The 26779-nt window shown below is 43.0% G+C and overlaps 3 protein-coding genes and 1 non-coding gene across 10 annotated transcripts in view; 1 reads left to right on the forward strand and 3 right to left on the reverse strand.

Moving 5' to 3' along the window:
- The window catches only part of LOC122867428 (microfibril-associated glycoprotein 4-like), a 439962-nt gene that overhangs the window by 157666 nt on the left and 255517 nt on the right, over nt 1-26779 (reverse strand). The gene's annotated exons all lie outside the window — the stretch shown is intronic.
- Nucleotides 732-20511, reverse strand: LOC122867421 (protein FAM13C-like). Its single transcript, XM_044178209.1, has 12 exons — nt 20401-20511; nt 15607-17503; nt 12781-13105; nt 9743-9881; nt 9236-9317; nt 8558-8621; nt 8358-8478; nt 7436-7519; nt 6623-6718; nt 5017-5228; nt 4440-4541; nt 732-3884 (listed from the first exon to the last, which is right to left on the reverse strand). The coding sequence occupies exons 2-12, from the start codon at nt 15818-15820 to the stop codon at nt 3761-3763; spliced, it is 1563 nt and encodes a 520-aa protein (XP_044034144.1). The 5' UTR covers nt 15821-17503; nt 20401-20511; the 3' UTR covers nt 732-3760.
- LOC122868253 lies at nt 21024-21129 on the forward strand. Its single transcript, XR_006376073.1, has one exon. It is a non-coding gene; the product is annotated as a U6 spliceosomal RNA (small nuclear RNA).
- prkg1b (protein kinase cGMP-dependent 1b) overlaps nt 24287-26779 on the reverse strand; it is a 49712-nt gene continuing 47219 nt past the window's right edge. For 6 of the 7 annotated variants that reach the window (XM_044178186.1, XM_044178185.1, XM_044178184.1 and 3 more), the window contains one exon: nt 24287-26350. In XM_044178186.1, the coding sequence (XP_044034121.1) occupies nt 26252-26350 (99 nt within the window). In that variant the 3' untranslated portion in view covers nt 24287-26251. The remainder of the gene's footprint in view (nt 26351-26779) is intronic. The other variant, XR_006375913.1, reaches the window with a different exon arrangement.

Genomic DNA, 26779 nt, shown 5'->3' on the forward strand with positions numbered 1-26779 from the left:
TCTAAGAAAAAGTCAGGAAATGTTCGGCCTTTTTTTACTGCTTTGAACTGAAAATGTAGATTGATATCAGATCTTGCTAAAAAAATATCATTTGGTTTGTTTGAGACAAAGCAATGAATGTTTTTTTTTTGTGTTTTGTCCTTATATTTAAAACTGCAATAACACTTTTTATGGCAGCAGAAACAAGCTGTCAACACGACACTCAGCTAGTCAGATTTAAATATACTGAGTCTGGACACCAATGAAAGCCTATGAAACACTCTGAATGTGTAAGTGTTTAACTGTAGACTGCAAACTCCTCCCAGGTTAATATAATATAAAATAAACAGAGACATGGCCTCTGTGTCCTCAATGGTAGCTACAGTCATAATACTTTAATACTAAAATAGAAGTAGCTAATGATTTGTTGAGTTATTTACTTTTACTTGTGTGACATTTTCAATGCAGGACTATTTGTAATGAAGTATTTTTACAGTGTGGTTTTACAACTTTTACTGAAGGATCTGAAAACTTCCACCACTGTACACATACATGTATGTACATATGATATACATGTATGTATATTTATTTTATATACAGCCTGTACAAACACTATGTGAAGTATATATTTATTTTTCTGGTTATATAAAGCAGCTTTGGGCACAAAACTTTCCTTTCGGGTTGAATTAATCTTAAATCGTCTTCAGGTTATGTTGTGCTGTTACTAACATAATAAAAATGACAAAACTGTGTTAATAGCAAAAATATTTATTTTAAACTTGTCTGTGTAGAAATTTGTCAAGCGAACCAGAACTGCACAACAACGGGACATTTTTTAATCATCACGGCATGAATCCACATAGAACTGTCGAGCATGAATACGGTCAAAACACCAACACTGACGTGCACTGGAAGTCAGCATTCAACAGTTCAGAAAACTAACAGAAAATTTTACCTCAGTGAAACTTTTAGAAATGTTTGTTTCTTAGTGAGACACAGCGACACATTTTACCACAGATGTCCGGAATACACAAATCATTTCACCTCTCGCACGTTTCCAGCTGTGGCTGAACTCTCTGCTCGCCATACTCAACCCCGTCTACTGGACGGTACGTTTTTTACGTACTAAATTGTTTTTCATATTACGTAAAAATGTCATCGCTTGCTGGATTATGTTCAGAATTTAAACTGGATTTATGGTCGATACAAAGAGTTAACGGGAGTCCCACCGTAGATATGGGTAGTACTCTCAACAAACTCCACCGGCATCAGAAACATGTCGGGGAAAACACAAGCAGCCAATCACAGCTCTCGCAGTCCTCACATGGTATCTCCATCGACGCTGTCGCCTGATGTGTAGTTACACTTTTGAGGCTACGTCGTAGCATACGTTGTAGTGTACAACGTAACGTATACGCACGTATCCGCCGTATGTACGACGTAAACCCTTAACGCAGAAGTAGAAATCCAGAGGACACAGTTCACTCACACCAGCACTGATCTCTACTAACAGACCATATTGCATATCAACATTATACTTTGGATAAAAATAAATTCCCTTTTCCAACATTAAGTGCTATGATATAAATACAGATGCATCTCTGTCTCTACATTACTCCATGTAGTTGCTTTAAAGAATATCTTGACACACAGTTTAACAACACATTGCATCTTTGTCCCACACGTTTTCAGTCTAATCGCACATTTTAGTGGAGATCTCATCACAACACTGAACCTCATCAGCTCCTTCACACTGAGAACTCTGAAGGCCATTTTCTTTACCTACAGCAGAGCGGTGGTTCAGATAAAGTCAGCAAAGTGATAATCACAGTTCACATCAACAACAAGTTCCCATAAATCTGCCTAATACTGAAGTTCATGCCAACTGAGCTAACTGCTATGTGATATGGTCGAAAGCTCCAGAACAAGCCAGTAGGGATGAACCTAGGACCTGATCATACCTACAGTTTTAGTTTTCTCTTGGTTTCAGTTTGTTTCTACTCATTAAATAGTTCATAGAGCCGTACGATTAGCCGATTAATCAATTAGTTGACTGACAGAAAATTAATCTGCAACTATTTGTTAGTTACAGCTCTGCTGCCATAATCTCTTGCTTTATGAGGTTTCCAATGTTTAGTTCAGATTACATTCTCAATCCTCAGAAACCAAACCGCTGTTTTTGGTCTTGGAATTAAACAAGAGATACACATTTTCAAGCATCTCATTGTTGTTTCTTTGGAAGGAAGGTTCGGTGTCTTGGTGCTTCATCATAAAACCTGCCACCATCCTTTTAAAGGAAGTCATTCATAAATAAACTCTTGTCTTTGTCCTCCACGACCACGGTGACAGATTAAAGTGCTTTCGATTGGACAAACACACATTTAGTCCCATAGAAAAATGTTTTGGCCCGTTAAATCAACAGATGGAAGTAATACATGTTTACAGTTAGTTTTAACTCCAGAAATATCCTCAACAAATGCAGTTGTATAAAATAATTCAGACTTGAAGATGCAGGTAAATAAATACAAGCTGTAGGATGCTGGTATACAAGTTTCCACTGACTGTACAGAGAGAAGTCTGGTCTCTTTTCAAACTTTATAAAACTCTGCTGGAGTATTTACAGTTTATACAAATGTTCAGTTTGAGGAGGAAGTAGTGAGAAGTCACAAATGTACTAAAACTCCGGACGCACCAAAAATGTACAAGAACACAGTTTCTCCCAACATGTTACGCTATGAACATTCATTTGAATGTTAACATGCTATCTTAACATGCTAAATGTGCTATGCTAACATGCTAACAGCTCAATGTGACTGTATAGAACTTAATGATAACATAGCATTATCTTTAGTATGCTAAAGTGATAACTGTAAGCATGTTAACATGCTCGGTGTTTCATGCTGACTAGAGTTACTATGCTAATGCTACGGTTATATGTTACATTAATGGTAGCATGTTAACATGCAAACATTTCTAGCATGCTAACAGTTATCACATTATGATATCATTAACATGGACATCCCCCTCAAATAGCTCCAGCAGAACAAGTGCCCTGACAGGCACGAGAGTGGATAAATCTGAGCATATAACTCTTAGAGAGAAAGAGAAGAAGCGTATTTCCCAAAATGTGGAACTATTATTTTAAATCTTAGAGGTAGAACGGGTTGTCCCCGAATCGGAAGATCGGAGGTTCGATCCCGGCTTCCCCCAGCCCACATGTCGAGGTGTCCTTGGTCAAAATACTGAGTGTGTGTGAATGAGTAACTTTCTTTGTGCTGATGAGCAGTTGGCACCTGCCATCAGCGTATGAATGTGTGTGAATGGAGTGAAAGAGATGTAGTGTGAAGCGCTTTGAGGAGTCGGAAGACTAGAAAGATGCTATACAAGTGCAGACCATTTACCATTTGCCATGTTTCTTGGACGGGATGGATATGTCATAATAAAACAGAAATCAGCTAACACGAACACCATGTCGGACTGAATAATGAAGTGAGAGATTATCGTCTTAGATAATTTGATTTTCAGGCTACGACCGTCTGACTGACGTTATAAACTCTAGAGATATGCAGCTAAATTAGCTGAACTATATAAATAACGGAAAGGAACAAACATCTATTGGTGCATCTCGACAAATAATCCAGAGCGTAACCTCAGCTGAAACACATTCCACCCACCACTTCCTCTCCTCTGAACAGGAACATATAAAAGATCTTTTCTCCTCTCAGATAATCACATGAATAGTTTGGCGGTAGAAGGAGTTTCTGGGAGCTTCCACTTCCTCTCACATGGTTTTGGTGACTTCCTGTTTGCTGAGGAGGACCTCCAGCAGACGGAGTTTAGCCTTGAGCTGCTTGTATTCTTGGTATTCCTCCTTCATCAGAGTACGATCCTCTTTTTGGCAGATTCTGTCGGTAAAGACAAGAGTGGGTGTATTATATACTTTTGCATTATTACAGTTGCATTAACATATATGCAGCATTTTCTATAATAATCCATCATTATTCATCAGTTGATATATTTTGTATCTAAAATGTTAATGTGCAAATGTATGAGGTACTTGCACTTTCACTCCCTTTTATTTCACAGGGAAACATTTGTTATTCTACCACATTTATCAGACATCTTGTTACAGGTTACTTAGCAGTTTCAGAGTTTACGCAAAAATGTGATCAACAAATAAAATATGATGCAATATATAAATGAGATAAAATTGGCTCCACCATGGGCCGATTTTAAAAAACATTTATGTAGACTGTACTGATAAATAAGTAAAGGTACAGAAGCATTAATCTTTAAGGACTATTTTTACAGTGTGGTATTAATAGTTAATACTTCGTAAACCATTGCCAATAGCAAGATCCTGGGTTAGATAAGGGTGAAAACAAGGCACGAGGGAGGCCACATGTCTGGGTTTGGTGGAGGTCTGCACTCCTTTTGTTCCTGAGTGTTTTGTCTCTCACCTTCCAGTCTGACGGTAAAACTCGTCCTCAAACTCTCTCAGAGCTTTACGCCTCGTCTTCTTCTCTGCCCTCGTCTCCCGCAGACTCTCCAGCAGCTGAGACCTGGTTCGGTTGGAGGACAGAGGTTAAAACCGGGACATTTGGTTGGACAGACTGCACAGATTAAGCCCAGTTTTAACTCCACAGTTGGTTGCCAAACACTAATGGAAAGCATGAAGCCAGGAGGCTCCACGTGGTTTTACTGTAAACAGAAACGTTTATCTGTTGACATAGTAGCAGTAACATAACATGTTAAGATAACATTAGCATGTTAGCATGCATACAGTCCACGCAGAGGTAATTTGTCACTTTGAGGTATCGCGTCATGAAGTTGGACAAGTGGAAATTTTGTGTCATGGTAATTGATCGGATAGTTGTATTAATTCTTCTCTGGATCAACTTGTTGGATCTCTCTCCACATCTCAGATTCTTTTAGAGAGCTGACGCGAAACCAGAAGCTACAGGTTCTTTTCCAGAAGTCATTAAAACCACATTGACGTTTGTAATAAATAACCCTACAAACCATCCACATACAGACCTGGAGGCTGCGTGCAGGTTGGCTGTGGTGAGGGCAGCTTGTTGATGGACGGCTTTCACCTCGTCTAACGGGGACACGAAGGCGGGGTCGCTGTCCCGGTCGCTGTCCTCCTCGCAGAATGCTGGTCGGGTCGCTCTGCGAGGAGGCGGGACAGGAAGTTCATTGACTGTCACTGAGCTCATCGAGTCTTCATCAGAACCATCCTCCTCCTCCTGAGAGACAGAAGCAGTCACAACAACAGAAAACGTCTTGAGAAGTAGCGGAGCTAAAGATTTAAAGTTTGAGAGGAAAGGTCATGTTGTAAATCAAAAGAGTTTGTCCTTCATACGACGGCCACAACCTGAAAACCAGTAAAAACACAAGAAATGTGAATGCTATTTATTTACAAACATGAAAATTAACCTAACAAAAAACCCATGACACAGGTCATAACGCACTGATCCTGAACATTACATTTAGTTTAACTGATAGAGAACTGAGGCTGCATATATACAGTACCACAAAAATAATATATATATTTACACACACAGCTTTAGTCAGTAAAGTCAGTTATTGTCTCAGGAACACTGTCCTGGCTTTCATTAATGATCACCTGAACATCACATCACCCGTCACTTGTAAATTAAAATAAATTTATTTTTTCCTCAAAAACACGTAGAGGAGGATGAGTAGTTTTTTCTGCAGAGCTTCCTGTCAGGCTGCCCAACAAGCTCCACCAGCCACCGGGTTACAACCCAGGGCAAATAAAAAAACTATTTCTTTTATCAGCTCAGTGTGAAATTTGACTTTCGTGTGAAAATGGTGGAAGTTGAAAATGTTTAAATTGCTGATCTGATAGATGCTAACATGCCTGTTTGGGAACCAACATGACAGAAACATTAAAGCCATAAGGAGAGCGAGACCCGTAAAAGCTCATCAGATGGTCTGTTGTAATGTCAGCTACAGATCGGTGCTGCTGTTCTCTTTACAGATACGTTTTTTAGCCTGTATGTGTTCACGTTTAGTCAGACTGTCCCATTAGAGCAGCCGAACCAGCAGTCAGCAGCTCCTGTCTGCAGTGGACCCGTGGACGGACAGACAGCTGTCTCTGGATCACTGTGAGACTGAAGGAAACTTAGAAACAGCAGGATTCTCAGGCAGGTTCTGCAGCGTCCTTTTTCTCTGGTTTCTAAATGGATTTCTGGAGGTTTATTCTGGATGGACTAGCATGTCCTCTGGAAGTGTGAGTCACGCTGAATGATTCAATGTGTGTTTCATGTCTGAGAGTTCAGATCTGACAGAGTTACGACTCTGAGAAGGAGTGCGATTTTTGACTCAAATCCACCTCCTTTGCCTCCCCTTCAGCTCTCCGGCGCCCCCCTGGGGAGGCTTTAGTCTTTGTCCTGCTGAATGTCTGTTACAGACCAGATCCTGTCATTTCTCCAGGGTTAACGTGTCGTCCTGAACGAGGAGTTAAATTACAGACGAGCACAGTGAAGGTTTCATTCCTTTGACTTTGTCAGACTGTGCTTTGAGCTGAATGCTAATGTTAGCATGCTACCAGTGTGATAATCTCGATCAAACAGTAGACAATGAATGTGTGTGTGTGTGTGTGTGTGTTTCTCACTATGGTAGTGATAGTCGGGCTGGCACACAGTAAACGTTTGATCATCTGGTATCTGTCGTACAGAGGCTTCACCAGGTTCTTCTCCTGTTTTGTTCCCTGAGAGACAGACACACAGACAGATATTAGACGATGAATTAAGCATTGGAGTTACCATAGCAACATCTTGGTGCCTATAGATGAATCTGAGGGCGGAAGTAAACAAGCCACCGTCACTGTGGTGGCATCTCACTTTTAAACCAAAGCAGTAACACTGATGTTTGAAAGGATTTCATTTTAAACCGCTTTTGTCAAGAAATCTGTCCAGCAGATCCTGTAGAACCTGTAACATGTAGAAAATATCGAAAGCTGTTAAAATAAAGGTTATACTCTAAATAACTAAATTCAGTCCAGTTTTAACAGACGGTTATTCTGATTTATTAACGTAGAGGTAATTTCATGGAGCAGAGGATTGTTTCTTTTACATCGTTGTCAGTTTGTTGTTGTGTCAGCTGATAACAGCACAGAAAAGAAGATGTCTAACCGTCTGTTAAAACTGGACTTAATTTAGCTGTATAGTTTTGTCGATTATAACTTTTATTTTAATATATTTTCAACACATAACAGGTTCTACATAATCTTTTGGACAGATCTGTGCTTCTGTTTATTTCTTTCTGAAATGCATAAACCCGATATTCTCTTCATATTACTAATTTTTAATGTTTTACTCTCTGATCCTCATTCGTATTAGGTTTGTATTTTCTGTTCCTGTGCAGTTTTTCATACTGCCCAATAGATGGCACTGCTACTTTACATGAGCAGCTGGTGAGGACTCACCGGTCGGCCATGCAGACTCTCAAAGTAGAGCAGACATTTCTGCAGAGTGATCTTCTCCAACACCATCTGAGCCTGAGTCATCTCCTGCACACACACACACAAACACGTTTGTTTCACTAACCCCGTGGGGTACAGTCATTGACGTAATGCTTTCCCTAGCCCTTTATTATATTCTTAACCATCACAACTAACTGCCTAACCTTAACCCTTACCCTAACCTTAACCTAATTGTAACCTGTACCCTAAAACCAAGTCTACCGACACAAGTCCCCATAATGTGCATTCAGGTTAAAGTCCCCACCGGGATATAAGAACATGAAACACACACACAGTCTGTCAGCAGTTGAAAAGCATAAACATAGACGACGGGGAATAAAACGGAGAAGAAAATGAACAGAGTTTGGTGAAGATGCAGCCATGTTAGCATGTTAGTTTTCTGCGCTGAATGCTCGACAGTTCTTTATGGATTCATGCTGTGATGATTAAAAATGTCCCTGTTGTTGTGCAGTTCTGGTTTGCTTGAGGAATTTCTACACAGAGTTTAAAATAAATATTTTAGTTATCAACACAATGTTATCATTTTTATTATGTTAGAATCAGCACAACATAACTGAACCAATGATTTTATATTTATTCATCCCGAAGGAAATTTTTGTGCCCGAAGCTGCTCAATATAACCATAAATATAAATATATAATGTATATTACAGCCAGTGGTGACGTGTACATAAACTGACTTTAGTCCTGACTCAAAGGTTCAGTTATTGACCTCGGTATGTGAAGTCATAACTTCACAAGCAGGGAAGTCTGTCAGTAGAGGGAAAGCAAAATGAATTGAAGAGGGGGAATAAAATGGAGAAGAAAATGAATAGAGTTTGGTGAGGATGCATGAGTAAAAGTTGACATCTGAACGCCACGGTGACCTTCATGTTGTCTGGCAGGCCCAGGGCTTGTCTCTTCTCTCTCAGGCGTCTGAACAGAGACTCCACGGTTTCCTCCAGTGTGGGTTTGTGCTCCGACGCCCCCTGCTGGCCGGAGCCGTACCTGGAGGACACAGTGATGCTGACTGATGGCTCTGATGATGCTGTATCACACTGAGTCCACGTGTATGTGTTGGTGTTACCTGCAGATGTTTTCTGGACCGTCCTGCTCCTTCGACTCAAACACCGACTGTCTGAGTCTCAACTCTGCCGGAGACACAGTCAGACAGTGGTGAGTATTGTACTTAAGTACAAATTAGAGTTACTTGTATTTTTTTTCATGCCACTACTTCTACTCCACCACATCTCAGAGGGAAATATTGTATTTTTTACTTCACTGCATTCATCTGACTTTAGTTACTAGTTACTTTACAAATACGGATTTCTGCACATAAAACACAGAGTTTATACAATATGATGTTTGTTATAAATTAAACTACCCAACAGTTTATACCAGTATAATAAATACTATAGTATATATAGTAATTGTAGTAATAATATAAGTACAGCTGAAACGATTGATTAGCTCAACCAACTACAACAGTAAAATCCTGTTTTTACATTAATGCATCAGACACTAAGACGTCAATGGTGTCTGAGACACATAAACTAGACACCATACATGTGTCTGCTCCATAATCCTTAAAATGTTATTTTAAGAAGAAAAAATGTGAAGAAATGTTTAATCTGCAGCAGCCATGATCATTAAAAATATCCCTAAACGCTGTGTGATGATGTTAGGACTGAGTTTCAACCCTTTCTGAGCTGTCTGGATATGAACTGATCTGTGCAGAGAGACGTCAACGCATCAGGCTTTTTACCTTTGAGCTGTTTGCGAGCCTTCGCCAGTTCATTCATCACTCGGATCATCTCTGGGTTTGAGTATTTATCGTTGTGGGACGGCTGAGAAACACAACATGACACCATCAACATCATGTCTAGCCTTAAGTAAAACTAAAGCAAAGTTTAGTTATTGATTTTCCCCTCATCATCTGTAAATGAAAAATATCAATTTTGATTAACTGACATTTTGGTTATTCAGTTTGCTATTCCACGTAATTAAATAGGGCAGCAGCTAAATCAATTCATGATCGAGATGGAGAAAACCCCCCCAGCTAAACTCCTGCTAAAGGTAGCTAGCTTAGCATAAAAGGTAGCTAGCTTAGCATTACGGTAGCTAGCTTAGCAGGTCTCAGAAGCTGACTCGTGATTTGGTGGTTAAGCTTCCTTTAAATCACATACTTCTGTAGTTACTGCACTCTGCCTGCAGACCCCTCCAGGTCCTGGATTTGATTGTGGACTGGAGTCCTGCTCCCTGCTGTATTTACCTTGTAGTTCATCTCCTGCTCAAACTGATCCTCAAACCTGCGAACCCTCTTCTTCAGGGTCTGAATCTGTCTGCTGAGGAACGGGATGGAGGAGGGACACTCGTCCTCCGATCCCTCCGGCCTGTCCCGACCCCGACACCTGGACAGAGACACAGACAGGTAATCAGACAGGTAATCAGACAGACAGAGAGACAGGTTAAAAAACACGAGTGCAGATTCACCCGATGAACGCTAAACTTTTGTAACTGAAGGGAACATATTCTTCAGGTTGATTTTCTCTGCGAGGACGCTGACGTGACCTGGCGATCTGTTACCGAAATGAAAAAGAAATGAATTTTAAAAGCAACTGAAATGTCGCAGTGTTTCTGTAAAGAACATCAGAGCTCATTTATTTCTCTCTGCATCTGGTTTATATTTCCTCATTTCTTTAATCTCGAAGGCTCTCCTTTTCAGTGCGCACAGGAGGCGCACGCAGATGTTTTTTTTTATAAAAATGTTTCTATAAAATCGAAGAAGCACTAAAATCCAACATGAAGAGATGAGTCCAGTGTAGTGATCATTTCTGGTATTGATTTGGAGTCATTGGGTCACATGACATGGAACTTATTGAAAAAAAATTGCCATTATTTTCTATCACAACATTTATGTAGAATAAATAAAAAAATTTGATACATGAGACCAATTAACTATAATTTATTAATCAGAATGTTCATTAATATGGGAAAGTCAGCATGAAGGTATTAAATAAAACATCAGTATTTTGTATTTTGAGTGAGAAGACGCTGCTGGATCCGGACTGAATGTCTGTCGAGCATCCAAAAGGGAATCCCTCACAAGGTGAAACCAGGTACGCATGAGAGCCCGATCGCCATATTAAAGGCATTTCGCCACACAGACTAAAACTGGAGTGATGTGTGCTCTCCTGCGGATAAGGGCTCAACTAAACAGAAAATAACGCTCATTCATTCACTTAAAATCTAACCACCAAAAGCCCCAAATCTTCTTCAAAATGGAGGAGGCCCGATTTGTTAAAAGGGAGATGCCAAACTTAGCCATAAGATAAAAAAAAAACAAAACAAACTGTAAGTTTGACAGTCAGCATGTATGAATATCAGGCACGTGTTGTCAGCGTGAAACTAACTGAGCCTCGTGAGTGGTGAAGGGGTCTGCACACTGGCCTCTGGGCAGGTGGGCTGGAATCATAGAGGAACACTGGCCACGTGTTCCCAGTTACTGGCCACACCTAGCTGAGGTGGCCCCAAGGCAAAGGGCCCCGGGGCAGTCACACAGTCCTACCGATTAAAGTCAATATGCCGACTCTAAATGACTGTCTATAATGACACCCAAGGGGTTTTTTTAGCCTGTTTTTCCAGAGTTATAAGTCCACTACAGACCAGTACAGTCCTAAACCTTACAGGTCACATGCAAAGCACATATCTTGCAGCTTCAAACTGGCTTGTTTACAGTCATTTAACTACATATGTATGCATAAGAAATGGTGTTGTGAAAGCCTGACCTATAAGTTAATATATAATTAAATGATAAAAATTAAAAATTAAAAACCAAAATTAAATAGGCTATAAATAGTTATAAATGCTTGCACCACCGAGCCCATTGGTTCCTGCTGAAGATCTTTAAAAACACAGATCTATAGTTTGATGTTTAAAAAGGCTCAGTAGTTTCCTCAAACAGCTGCTCGCTGTAGTTTTTATCAGACCAACAGGAGGAAACAGAGCATCTGTCGGGGACTATTTCCAGCGGCGGAGGAATCCACATGTGGTGCTGTAGTGAGTGTTTGGGGCGGCAGGACGGTGTGTGTGGGGCGGAGGCAGAATAACACACAACACTTGTTAGCTGATACATTCACTTCTGGTTTGAACATGAAGAAAAATATATAGAATCTCACCAGACTTTTAAATAGAAGACATGGACAAATAAACATGAGAATAATACACAGGAAGATCTGTGTCTTTTCTTCAGTAAACCATAAAGAAAGAAAAGGAAACGGAGTAAAGTGGAGACATAAAGACCATAAACTGGGTCACAAACACATCTGAACCTTCAGGCAGTGGGTCAGAAAACAGAAGAGCAGAAGAAGGATGGATTATATAAGATGTGTTAATGCAGCAGCCAGGACGGAGGTCAGACTGCACTCTGACAGGATTTTATTTAAAATACTTTAATACCCAGAAATCATGTAACAGGATGGTTGAGGAGCCGAACTGAGACAAACAGGAGGATCATTGGATTTCTATTAAAAACGTCTCCACTAATAGAAATTTGTCCTTCTTCGCTCAAACGCGGGACTTGTTAGCTTTATGCGTCGCTTTTAACACAGAAAAGATGTTTGATAACCTGGATTTTCCCTAAACCTCCTCCATCTTCTTAGTGACTTAAAAACACACTACATGGCCAAAAGTATGTGGACACTTGAATACAGCAGCCATGTATGGTAACATGTCATTCTAAAACCACGGGCATTAAAGACACAGTGAAGCTAAAATACATTTAGTTCTAATCCTGCGTTAACTGCTGATTTATCTAAATATGAGTATTTTTAATCACAAAATCTGTCTCTTTTCACAAACTGACACAGTCATTGTTTCACATTTTCCAGGATGATCCAGGATCAGCTCACAAAACATGAGACTGTTTACTGTTGTCACGACAACAAGGAAATCTTATATCATTCATCCGAGAGAGTTGTTATTTTGGCATCTGCCAAAACAAGTCAGGACCAACACGTGTCAAATCAAGACCAACAAGTTCCAAGTCAAGACCCAAGTTAAATCCAAATAGTCCCAAATCTAGTCCCAATTCAGTGCCAACAAGTCCCAAGTCTAGTCTCATAAAGACTATCAAGTCCCAAGTCAAGACCACATGACCCAGGTAAAGATCAGCAAGTGTCAAATAAACACCCCAGTCAAGTCCCAAGTTAATTTCCAAATAAAGATCAAATTGTCCCTAAAACTAAACTACTGAAGTTCCAGGTCTAGTCCCAAGCCAGACCGGTTAGCAGACAGACAGGTGAGACTCACACTATGTACTGCTGGCTGCAGGGCGGTGACGGTGCAGTGTCGGGGTCGGAGTTGAACCTCAGGCTGTGGCTAAGGCTGGAGCAGCGGGGGGAGGGCAGAGGGCTGGGGCCGCCCGCCAGCAGCTGGAGGAGAGCTCCACCTTCTCCTTCTCCTCCCCCTCCTCCCGCCTCACCTCCGGGGCTGCTCCTCGGTGGGGAGTAGGGGGAGTGGTGAGGGCTGGGGGGCAGCGCTCCATCGGGGGTCAGGGGCTGCTGACCAGGGTGGATGGTGGTTAACAGCTGATGTCTGGGAGACTGTGACGGTCTGGTCAGGACTGTCAGCAGCTCTGCAGAGACACAAAGTTTATATTAATATTTAGGTAACACTTAACGTGAATCCCCCTATTCAGCATTTATAAGCAGTATACAAACATTTAAAAGGCTTATACACACTATAATGCTATAAACAGCTTTGAGGACATCTTACTTTATTAATGTAAAGTATTTGTTAAAAACTTCTATGAAGAAATACTTTATAGAATTACCTTAAGGATCTCTAGAACCACCTCAGTGATCCCAAGAACCTCCTCAATGACCACTAGACCCACTACATAAAAGGACCCCTAGAACCACCAAAAGGACCTCTAGAATCACCTGGACCAACAGAACATCCGCAATGATCACTAAAACCACCTAAAGGACCTCTAGAACCTCCTCAATGATCACTAGAACAACCTTAAGGATCTCTAGAACCACCTCAATGACCTCAAGAACCTCTTCGGTGACTGGAACCACCTAAAGGACCTCTAGAATGTCCTCAATGACCACTAGAACTACCTAAAAAGGACAATAGAACCACCTGAAGGACCACTAGAACCACCTAAAGGACCTCTAGAACCTCATCACTGACCACAAATTCCACCAAAAAGACCACCACAACCTCCTTATTTACCAACAGAACCACCTAAAAAGGACCTCTAGAAGCGCCTCTACAACCTCAGTGACTGCTAAAACCCCCACCTAAGTGACGCCTAGAATCACCTGACGGACCAATAAAATCTCCTCAATAACCACCAGAACAACCTTAAAGATCTCTAGAACCACCTCAATGACCTCATGAACCTCCTCAGTGACTAGGACCATTTAAAAAGGTCCTCACTGACCACTAAAGGACCTCTATAACCACCTCAATGACCTCAAGAACCTCTTCGGTGACTGGAACCACCTAAAGGACCTCTAGAATGTCCTCAATGACCACTAGAACTACCTAAAAAAGGACAATAGAACCACTTGAAGGACCACTATAACCACCACCTAAGTGACGCCTAGAATCACCCGAAGGACCAATAAAATCTCCACAATGACCACTGGAACAACCTTAAAGGGACAGTTCACCCCCAAATCAAAAATACATATTTTTATCATCATCTTACCTGTAGAGCTATTTTCCATCTAGATTGTTTTGGTGTGAGTGAGTTTTGGCGATATCGGCCGTAGAGATGTCTGCCTTTTTTTGAATATGATGGGACTATATGGCGCTCAGCAACTCACATCTAGATGGATAAATAGCACTACAGGTAAGAGGAAAAATATGTATTTTTTTCTAGAACCTCCTCAGTGACCACAAGAACCAGAACCTCCTAAAGGTCCTCTACAATTACCCGAAGGACCACAAGAACCTTCCCGATAGCCACTAGAACCACAATGATGCAAAACTGGGAAAAGCAGCAATAATCCTGACATCGGAGAAGCTGGTGTGGCATTTATGCTTGAAAACGACTCAAAGCAGATTTAGGAGCAGTCGAGTGTAACAGCAGTCAGTCAGTGTCTCACGAGTGTTTTACTTCTGTATGCTGTAATATAAATAGCAACACACACACAGCATGGCTGGTGGCGTGCTGTGCAAAATAAACAGACTCATCAGAAAGACTGATGCTGTGTTTACTGCGTCGGTTCATGAGAGCAAAAACAGCAAACAATGAAACCAGTACCTGAACCAGCAGCTACCAGCTACAGAGGTCTGGTTCTTTCTCCGCACCAACAGATTGTTTTCATTTTCAAACTTCAGCCTACAACCGACGCTGAGTTATCAGACTTCACAGCTCCCTCTGCAGACACTAAAGGCTTTATACTACTTTCCAAAACAGCAGGACTCCCCAACGCCTTTAAAATACAGGAAATGGTTAGTAATAGGACAGGATTAATAGCCTTTAGCCAGTTTAGCTAACTGATATCACAAGCGTTGTTTAATGGCCCAGAGTTGAGTTTACATTGCAAACAATGGAGGCCGCGGCGGCAACCACTTGCTGTTCCACTGATCTATACCACTTCTTAAAAAAAAAAAAAAAAAAGACATTTTGACACAACGCTCATTAGCATATAGCTAGCATTAATGTTTAAACTTTGTCCAAAGTTATGCTGTGATAGCTGTACAGGCTTAAAGAGAAATTTAACATTAGCTTGAACAAACATCCACCTTCCCTGATGGTCAAGACTGTGGAGTGTTCGCACTGCTAGCTTAGTTAGCTTAGCGAGGACAGAGCAGGGGATGTAAACCACTAGCTTACTAGTAGTAGTAGTAGTATTTCTACTACTACTCATGTACATGCTCTCAGTCTCTCCATACTGGGATGTTTGGGGGAGAGGTGTATCAAGTAACGTCATAGATTTACTTACTTTATAACGCTATCTAACGATTCTGGTCCCAGTCTGTAATGTTCATTACAACAGAAGTAAAGTGACTGTACATGTAATTTACTGGATTTGTTAACAACTAACTAAAGTCTGACAAAAAGTGAAGGTGACAGAAACATCTGTGGTTTTTAATCAGACAGACAGGTGTATCTACCTGGCGGGCTGTTTTCGTCAGCGGGGATGCTGTGGCAGAGAGCCACCGTCTTCCCCTCCTTCCCTCCGAGCTCGACCAGGCCGCAGGGGCTCTTCTGCTCCTTGCTGCCCAGGGCAGGGGGGCTCTCCTCTGGGGACGGACCCAGCGAGGGGCCCCCCTCCACCTCCAGCGCCTGAAGCTTCAGCAGGGAACTCTGCAGGCAGAAGCAGAACATGCCAGACACGCTGATCCAAAGATTAACCTGGTCCCAGGAGGAGGCTGTATGCAGACTTGTAATACAGAAGATAGTCCAGTTACTGGGACGTGTAGGACAGTGAGGTGCTGGTATGGATCAAAGGTTCCAGATATTAGCCAGATCCCAGCCTCTGAAACAGCACATGTGGAGGAGTGGCACAGATTTTTCTAAGTAGCCGGTTCGTTAGGACGGATATTTAAAGAGCTGGCTTGCTGTTTAGGAAGTAGTCCGTCCCCGCAATCCAAAAGATGAGACATGAATTAGTCAGGCATCATCCAGTGAAACAAGCCACGATGCCTCCCTCTTGTCCAGCTCTTCCAGAGATTAGTTGGTTACGCTCCACATGCAAGTGAACATTCCAGAAAATAGATGTTCTTCCCTCTTCCTTTGGGTTTTCTTCTTTATCTCTCTTCACTCCAGTGATTAGCCAGTTCCAGTTATTGTGGAACTATAATCCCAAAGCGTGTTGTGCATCGCAGAAATATTCATTCACCTCATTTTTACTTCTTCTTCTGTTTTCAGCGTTTGACAGTCCAGGAATTAGCCCGCTCCGGTGTGACTGCGCTCAGCAGTGGAAGAGGAGCTGAAAGGTTTTGAATTTTCATCCTCTCGTTCTGCACGTTCACAGACGATGATGATGATGATGATGATGCTGCGTTGATACCCTCCCTCTCTCCCTCCCTCCCCCTTCTCTCTCTCTCTCCCATTAGCTCTCCACCTCTCTTGCCCTCCCTCGTTGGATTACTCATCCTCTGGCTCATGAAGGAGAGAGGAGGGAGGATGGAGAGATGGGGGAGGAGGGGAGGTGATGTTTGCTCGCCCGACTCCCCAGATGGGTGGGAGAGAGAGAGGGAGAGGGAGAGAGACTTATGGGAAACGTGAGGACGCCTCTCTCTCTTCCTGATCGTGAGGTTTTTCCCGCATCAGTGGGGGATGGGCTTGTTGCTGACATCATTCTGTGTGTGTGCGTGTGTGTTTGAATCTCATTCATAAAAAAGCGAGGAGCAGGAGGAGGAGGAGGAGGAGGAGCAGGAGGAGGTGTAGCTACGTGCTTCTCGTCACACATCCACATCCAGCTTTCCCCTTTTATTTCACCTCTAAGCAGCGTTAAGTTCGTCATCATGAGCTTTAGTCTGCTGCTGCAACAACCTCCACTCTTTATTTATCGCAGCAGAAATGTCAGCACCAACATGACTGCTGGTGTTCCACGTCTGCGTGCTCGTCCAGGCTCATTTACATACAGACACGCCCCCGGGGCGCCAAATATGGGCAACACTTCCCTCTGAAAGTCCTACAAGTCTTAACGTTGTGGACAAAAGCAGCAAACGAGAAAGATGAAAAACATCACGGAGGTTTGGCGTTAAAAAAATAAAACATCCTTTAGCGTCCCAGGAGCAGGTGTGTGGAAAGCTTCCCAGCATGCACCGAGGCAACGGACTTAAAGGTCCAGTGTGGAGGATTTAGTGGCATCTAACAGCAGTTTGTAACCATGTGAGCACCGCTCGCCTCGCCCTCCCCTTCCCAGCGTGCAGGAGAAACTACGGTGAAGCGAAACTCAATAAAGACTCTCTCTAGAGCCGGTGTTGGGTTTGTCCGTTCTGGGCTCCTGTAGAAACATGGCGGTGCAACATGGCGGCCTCCGTGGAAGGGGACCCGCTGCCTCTGTAGATATAAAGGCTGATTCTAAGGTAACGAAAACACAACGCTTCTTATTTTCAGGTGATTCTACACTGATGAAAACACACTTGTGAATATTATATTTCATTTCTGCCGACAGCTGCTCCTAAACGTTCCACGCTGGAGATTTTAGTATTAAGTCTCATTTTACATGTGTATTGTTTCGGGTGTTATCACTGTTCAAAAGGGGCATCGCAACCTTTGACGCGAGAGAAGGTTCAGACTGAAGATGCCATGCGGTCGGCCATTACGAGGGAATGCGGTTCGATCGCGAGTGCTGTGGTGGTATCGAAGTATCGGAGTCGAAGGCGCGACTTCACGTGATGTCATGTTTCTGTTGCAACCAGTAAATATGTGGTGGGGAACTTTGTCTCATGGTGTGAGCAGAACCATCTGCAGCTCAGTGCCACAAAGTCTAAGGAGCTGGTTGTGGATCTACGGAGGGCCAAGGCACCAGTGACTCCGGTTTCCATCCAGGGGGTCAGTGTGGACACTGTGGAGGACTACAAGTACCTGGGAGTACACATGGACAATAAACTGGACTGGACTAAGAACACTCAGGCTGTTTACAGGAAGGGCCAGAGCCGCCTCTGTTTCCTGAGGAGGCTGAGGTCCTTCAACATCTGCCGGACGATGCTGAGGATGTTTTATGAGTCTGTGGTGGCCGGTGCTGTCCTGTATGCTGTTGCATGCTGGGGCAGCAGGCTGAGGGTAGCCGACGCCAACAGACTCAACAAACTGATCCGTAAGGCCGGTGACATTGTGGGGGTGGAGCTGGACTCTCTGGCGGTGGTGTCAGAGAGGAGGATGCTGGCCAAACTACACGCCATCTTGGACAGCGTCTCCCACCCGCTCCATGACGCGCCGGTCAAACAAAGGAGCGCCTTCAGCGGAAGACTCATCCCCCCACAATGCACCACAGAGCGCCACAGGAAGTCCTTCCTGCCTGTGGCCATCAGACTCTTTAACTCCTCCCTCTAAGTGTCAGTCTGTATGACCCGAAGTCACTAAACTGGACATTGATCATTAACATCTCTGCAATACTTGAAATCCTGTGCAATATGTAGTTTTTCATATTTATTATTCAAACCTCCATTACTGCTGCTGCACCACTACTTATTACTTATATTATTAAATTGCATTATTATACCGGTAAACCCACTTTGTACTTCACACTTATTTTATCTTATACTTATACCCACTTGGTACTTAATTTATTTTCTGACCTGTTTTATAGTTTTTATAGTGTATTATATTGTTTGCTAGTACTTCCTCCTGTGTGCGCTGACGTAAAGACGAGCTGCTGTAACAAAGAGTTTCCCTTTGGGGATCAATAAAGTATTTCTGATTCTGATATAATGTTTAATGTTGAACTGTCTCTCCATAAATGTTTCCAAGCTGAGAAAAGCGTCGTCAGTCAGCGCACTTCTTTTCGTCCATCCAATATGTGACGCTTCTTAAGAGATGTAAACTTTTACAAGCCAAGTTTATTTGTGCAGCACATTGCACGCAAAGTGCTTTACATAATACATTAAAAACGTTTGAAAGAACAAAGAAAAACAGCATAAAAATATTAAAATGCAAAGTCTTTTGTTGTGGCGGGAAGCTTCAACAGGAAAAAAAAAGGTTCAAAGTTGTAACTGGGAAACCAGCTCAGTGGGCGAGATGTCTGGAACCAGGCTTTTCAGACACGGCCCTGATCCTGGTCTTGATACTGTGGCTCGTATACACCTGATCCAGGTTTCTGTGCCATGTGGGCAGTCCCCCCTCAGGTCCAGATACATTAGTAGTAATAATCTACTTGCTGGTGGTGGACAGGAGGAACTGTTTCATCACTCTCCTTCACTGCTGACTGGGTGAGTTACGGCGGCCATGTTTGGACAGATGAGACCAGCAGGGGAACAGGAAACACTGAGTTTTATAAAACAGACTGAAACTATTGAAGAGTTGTGTTTTATGTGTATTGCATGGCACCACTGTAACGTTACAGTCTGTCTGTAGGGGAGGTGAGTTCAGGTGATTTTAATCCCAGAATTTATTAATCTTGTTTGATACGAATGATACGCATCTTTTAAAAGGATTTTTACAATATTTCCAAATCATTTTGGGTCTTTGATAAAATTTGGCATTAAAAAAAATCCTCCAAGAAACACTATATTTCAATTTAATTACAGATTATTTAGGTTAAAAAATAAACCTAAACCAGAGCTGGTTGTTTTCAAGGCTGAATTCTTGATTTTGAATACAATTATGTTAATTTTTCCTGTGTGTATTAGACTGTATTCACTGCACTGGCGACATTATTAAGGCAGGATCTGCCTTTGGAAGTGGTTTGGGGAATGGCTCGCCAAACTCCTTTTAGAAATCATGTGAATTTACGTAACCCTGTTTATGGGCAACTACTACATATCTTTCTAAAACGGCTTGAGATGTTTTCCAAACATTCTGGGTCTTTGGATAAATTCGGCATATAAATAATACTCCAAGCAAGACATTTAAAAAAATATATTTAACAGTTAGTTTGTGTTTTTTGCATGGAGCTTCTTTCATGGCAGGTGCATGACGGCCAAGCCAAACAGAAAATATATCCGTTTAATTAAATTTAGTGCAGCTTATTGTCTACTGTAGTTATGCCGAATTTCTCAGTACAACCTGTAGATTTAGAAAAAGGCTAAAAGTCATGTCGACGAAGTTTGAAAGTTTGCCGAAAAGCAAAGCAAATGTCATAATTTTAAGGTAAAACGCATTTGCTGTTAAAATCTCTACATATTAAATGGAGCTGTTGTTTTGGAGCTTAATTCTTGTTAAAAACACGATGTTACGTAAATTACATCAGTGTATTTATTCAAACCGATCAGGTTTTTAGTCAAAATAACACTCACGTGCAGCAGCAGCCCGTGCAGAGCGGTCACACACTGACACCCGGCGGCCAGTCTGCAGAACTACAAGGTGAAGAGACGCAAGCAGGAAGCGAGAGCGTCACTTCCTGCTGAACACACACACACACACACACACACACACACATGCACAAACACACACACACACACGCGCCTCAGAAAACGTGTGTGTGACGTTCAGAGTGATGACTCATGAATGACGTCATGAATGATGTATTCTGCTGGCAGAAAGGCTGTTATGTCTTCTTCTTTGTTTATGTTTATTTGTGTGTCTTTAATTGGTTACTCGTGTGTTTAATAATTTTAATTTATTATAATTTATGTATATTTTGGTGTATGTAGACGATGCTCAGCGAGGAGCGGCTCTTCTGACGTAACGGCTGCTCTGCATAGAAATCCCACAATCCCTCTCACCAGCTCGCACCAGAACCCAGGACCAGGACCTGGGCCGGAAGAAGGGGGGGGTCACAGTACACACACCGCAGCGTTTGTCGGGACTCAGACTCCACTCAGGTGGTCTGTACTGTCCCGGTCTGTGCTGACACCGCGGCTCAGACTGCAGGTCGCCTGGCCCGCTTCAAATACAGCACCGAGGACTCTGGTCTGCTGTGTTGCGGTCTGTAACACGCATACTAAAGTGGGAACGATACAGAGAAGATTAGCATGGCCCTGTGCAAGGATGACACGCGTGATCGTGAAGCGTTCTCAATTTTCTTTAAAAATATTAGACCTTTATAAGTTTTTTCTGTTGGTGTCTCTGATATTTGTGTTTTGGTGAAACAGCGCCCCCGCCGGCGCACCGGCGCAGTTCAGGCGGAGAGTGGTACTGCAGCACGGTAGACAGCGAGAGGCTTCCTCCCCGAAAAACAAAACAAAAGCCCTCAAAATCATCCGAAATTCAGCAGAAGTTCCGTGAGACGTTGATGAGTAAAAAGGAGCCGAAACCAGGAAGAAACCACAGTAACTGTAGAAAGGGGTGTTTGTGAGGAGGACGTCGCTCCAGCCGGACTGCTTTCCCTTTCTGTCCATTTCACGTTAATGACAAACAGGGTGGTGTGTGGTGGGATGCGGGGTGAATACCCGGAGAGAGTTAAATTTATACTTTAACACGTGTTCTTTGGTGGATTATGTGTTTGCAGAATTAGAGCAGATGCTCCGACAGATTCTGAAAAACTGGCGAATATAAATGTCTCGGCATATTTGGTCGGTAATCAGCGCCGTGTTGTTATTTTGCAGGTTTTTTAAACGGAGTTCTGCTGATACGGACACAAGTCTCCCGGGAAGATCCTGTAGAGTAAAAGTCACAGTAAATCTCGTCTCTTGTCTTTGCTGTGCGGTGCGGGAGGTTGTCGGTTCGAGTCCGGGCTCAGGTGAACGAGTTTGAAGGGTCTTCTGAAAGCTACAGTAGAGAGTAACTGAGGCACTTTACTCTTATGCTCCCTCAGAGGGAGATATTGTACTTTTTACTCCACCACGTTTATCTGAGGCTACTTTCAAAAATCAGATTTTGCACCTAAAACATGTGATGTGTTTGTAAAATATGATGCACTGTTACAGATTAAACTAGCCTATAGTATAAAGCAGTTACATTTATTTTCAACTACACTACCATGAATTAATCAGTAATGATGATCCAGTAAGAAAACTGCAACATGGGTCGTTCTGCACGAGTACTTGTGTATATTTTGTTGCTAATGCTTCTGTACTTTTAATTAAGTAAACTTTACTTGTGTGATATTACTACTTTTACTTTAGTAAAAGGGTCTGAATACTTCTTCCAGCACTCGCTGAAGAAACCAGTCGTGCAGTAGGGCTACACATACTAAAATTAAATCATTTAATCAAATTTAACTATGAAATATTTGTGTGAAAAAATGCATCATTGATGGCTTTATCGTGTGCAACCAAACCCGAACATGGCACACAAACATCAGGAACTGAAATCAGGAACAAAGCCCAGTTTTTTTTTGCGCAGCTTTTATTTTTTAAACAGATCAAACTGCTTTGACAAAATAGTTTTGTTTTGTTTTTAACAGTCATGCCCATAAAGCCTTTTTGAACTGAGACAGAGCGAGAGAGTCAGAAGGTTTCTTCAGCTACCATGGCAGCCACTGTAATAATAATAATAATAATAATAATAATAATAATCTGCAAACAGCTGAGACATCATAAAGCACTATATTACCAGTATATACAAATAAATCAGTCACACTCGAGCTTCATCACACAAACTCATCACCACGAAATATCATCACTACGAATCAATATGAACATGAACATTTCTCCTTCTGGTCCAAACATCTTTTTCATTCTCCCTTTGCTCTGATCGTGGTTTCCACCGAACATTAAAACCAACCCGCCTGGTTTGCCGGTGAACGGTGGGGAAGTCAATATTCCCACTTTTCTCTGCATTCAGTTAAGTTTTTGTACATACGAGCGTTAATCAGTGAGCGTTGGCGGGTGCACTGAGACTCAGATTGTTCCCTGAGATCCCGGCCCCCTGGCAACGAGGACGCGATCCCTCACTGGCTTCCCACCAAGAAATAGTTCCCAGCAACCAGGCTAGCTGTTTCCCCCCGCTGCCAGTCTTTATGCTAAGCTAGGCTAACCGCATCCTGACTCCATCTCCGCACTTAACACGCAGGCTGACGTCCATGCGAACATCTCGCTCTCGGAAACAAAGAGAAGAAGACCTAAAATGTTAAACTACTCCTTTGAAGCTGAACCTCGCCGAAGTCACGTCGCCGATCAGGTTACAAAAATGTCACAACAAACTCGGACTGCTAATACAAAGGCTTCGTGCCAAAGTGAGACAACTATCAGCTGCTTTCACAAAAGGCCACAAAATATAAATACAAATACAAAACAGATGAATCACTTTTTGTGGTTAAACTTTTTGTTTGTGGAAGGAATACAAACCTCAACGACGGCACGTGTACGTCAACTCAACATTTCTAAATTTCTGGTTTTCTAATAAAATGGCCGACTACCCTGGACTAATCATTTTCTTGTCTGTTTCAGATATACTTGCTTTTGAGCCCGTTTAAGCTCCTGCGTTCCTTCGTAGCGCCGGTCGTGCGTTTCTGCCGCGATCTCAACTTTGACAGTCCGATAACCTCCTCGAGTCTCGCCGTGTTTAGTTAACGTGTAGGTTTAAAATCTTAAAATCTCCGGGAAGAGATTCTGGTGTCGTCCAGGGAAGATTTGGCCCAGACAGTTAATCCTCCAGCTACACAGGAAAGCATGCGAACGCCGCGGCTCGTTCGCACGAACGGGCTGGAAAAACGTAGCCTGATGATCTGACCGAACGTCCATTTTGTTTTCGCTTCACTCTTCATTTGACACAGAAGCTGGTACAGACTGCTGGGAACAGTTACTCAACGTTCGTCATGTTGATCAAAGAAAAGCGTTGATTGACGAGTTTGAGACTGAAAATTCATCGCTGATCAGGTCCCTTCAGTAGCTGTTGTGGAGCTTTCAGCGTCACATGAGCTTCATCAGCAGATGGAACTGTAGATGTTCAGATTTCTTTTTGAGCGCTCGTCGGCCATGTTGGCTGTAAAGTGAGGATTTCATTCTTCCTTGACAAGTGGGCAAACCCCATCTGCGGTAGAAGATCGCGTGATACGACTCCAGAACAGCTACTAAATGGACCTCGGTGATATGGTTCAAGAGTTATTTCTGTAAATCGGCTTACACCACCGTCACTATTTCTCTGGCCGCTTTTCTCGCTCTGGCAAAAAGGAAGATTATTCTAAATCCCGCCTACAAAGCTCTGATTGGCTTGTGGGGAAGCAGCCGTCAGGGAGTCAACACCAGCCCAGTTCGGGAGGTGATTCTGAGATCTGGAACCAGGTTTTTAAAAAGCAAGTATATCATGAGCGTCAGACATAAAACAGGAACAACCCCGAAACGCCTTCTGACAAACAGCTGATAGGAAAGTCGTGCATGTGTCTGCGAGAGTGGAGTGTATATGTGGGTGTGTGCAAACATGTGTAGGCAAGAAAGTCTTGGAAATATGTACAAAATATCTGCTGTCATGCTTTGACCCAAATATTCACAACATAAAGAATGACAGAAAGGAAAGTTTAAAAGTAGAAATGTTTGTATCACCTCCCCGTCGTCCGCTGAGGAGGACCACCGCTGCTACACCCAAACTTTTTGTCTTTCTGTCTTTGGATTTGAAGTTCCCGAAAATGAAATGAGAAGTGAAGGCATCATGGTGACCTCGAGTTTGTCTGTTCAGTCTTCAGTTCATTTTTCCTCCCGTGGTTTGTGGCGTCCGTTCGTCACTCGGACCACAAATTCCTTCTGCAACCGTCGCCCCTCCAGCCCGCTCTCAGAGAGCCAAACCTGGGCTCACAGGGTTAGACCTCCAGGACCGCCTCCACACCGCTAAACACAAACGGCAGCTATCACAGGACAGGCAGCAGTAGTAGTATGAAGTATGGGCTCCCTCTAAGGGGTCAAAGGTCAAGTGTCAGCCAGTGATCAACACTTGACAGCAGCAAAGGCCATTATGAGTTATCTGAAGGGACGATTCGAAGCCTCTTATCAGCTTGTGGAAACAGGTAAACTGATTATTTTCCACCAGCCTGTGTTGCCGGAGCTGGATTAACCTACTAGGGGGGCCCTTAGGCACAAATGAGCTGTGAGCCCCATTGAGCCCCCATCCATAAGCTGATCTGCCCAGAGTCCGAGAAACCAACCAGTATATCTACCCTGCTGCAGGTCTGCAGTATGTCCATTTGACTAAACACAAATATGCTGAAGGATATGTTGGCACGATGTCAACGGAAATATTTACGGTACTAAAACTACATTTTGACACAGGGCCTTGTCTGTTTCTCGGGGGAAGCACTTAGCCACAAAATGTCCCTTCACCCCCTTTAGATTCACCAGCTTCGGCCTCTGGTGGCTTCACGGACTGTTTCAGCAGCCGGTTTCTGGCTGTCATCACTAACTAATCAGTCCAATCAGTGTTGCAGCAATATATGGAACATAGAGCAAGGCCGGTACTGGGTGAATGACTGCTGATGGGTGAAGATACCCAAAGTTCAGCTGCCGTTGTTCTGGGTTCATATTTCTCCGAGTCACTCCTTGGCAGCGCAAAAATGTCTTTTCTGCATCGTTGGCACATTTTTGTCGATTGATCGATTACGTTCCAGGCTGCTGTTCTGACAGCTCTCTGAAATCTGGAGGAGCTGGGGGGAAAGAAGGACCAGGTACGTGTTACTGTAAGAGTCATAGGACTGATTTCCTGCTCTTAAAGACTAGATAAGCAATTGCAGCAAGATATGGGACATAAAGCAAGACCCACTCTGTGTGACTGGCGGCTGATGGATGAACATACCCAAAGTTCAAAGACACTGACATTTCTAGGACCTATTTACTACTCAGAGACCTGATAAACAAGTGGCCCTGGTCTTGGAGACAGGGGCAAACTGTTGGAGTGAACAGGTGGTTTGTGTCACCTCATCTTCCCGCTATCAGGTGTTCAGGCAGCTCAAGCTTCCTCCAGTTAGACGGGACGGACGCGACCAGTTTGATCAGTGAGAGGCTTCCAGTCCTTCAGCACACTCGGCACTCGCAACATTCGGTGACACAACGTGTCTACAAAGCTTTGGGGATTTGATTCCCACAGGGTCCAGCCACGCTTAAAAACAACACAGGCAAAGTCAAAGTAAGGTGCTCTGGGTGAAAACATCCTCCAAACGGCACGTGAAGTTCGTCTTTGTTCAGCCTGGTGAGAAGTCTTCTTCTTCTTCTTCTTCTCAGATGTGGACCTCACCGCCAGCCGTAGGATGCCAGGCTTTGTGTTTGGATGCAAGCTGGACTAAAAGTCATAATCCCACCCGGAGTTGTCGTCTGGTGGCGGCTCGTCTGTGTCTTCGGGGAAACTGTCGAAGTTACTGGTGTCGGTCTGAGAGGAAACCTGGACAGAACGACACGGAGTCAAACACCTTCAACACCCGCAGGCTGAACAAAGCTCACCCCTGTCAGATTTCACACTGTTTAAAGACCTGTTTGATGCCAGCTAAACTCGGTATTTCCGTACAATTAATACCGAAGTATCTATCTGTTAAAAGTGTGTTATTTTATGAAGTATTTTTGGGGCATTTTGTGACACTATTAGAGAGTTGGCAGGAGATGAGGGGAGAGAAAGATGGGAAAGACATGCAACAAATGTCTCCAGCCAGACTCGAACCGTGCTCATGGTTAGCGCCATAAACACCTTGGCCACCAGGGCGCCTGAAGTAACTTCATTTGCAGAGCTCTTAATTTAACTGGATAAGCCAAAAACAGACGTTCCAGTTTGGTTACTTTACCTTTAAAGGCGGGGTATGCGATTCTGGAGGTATGC

Source organism: Siniperca chuatsi, linkage group LG20 (genome assembly GCF_020085105.1).
Source record: "Siniperca chuatsi isolate FFG_IHB_CAS linkage group LG20, ASM2008510v1, whole genome shotgun sequence".
Classification (NCBI taxonomy): Eukaryota; Metazoa; Chordata; class Actinopteri; order Centrarchiformes; family Sinipercidae; genus Siniperca; species Siniperca chuatsi.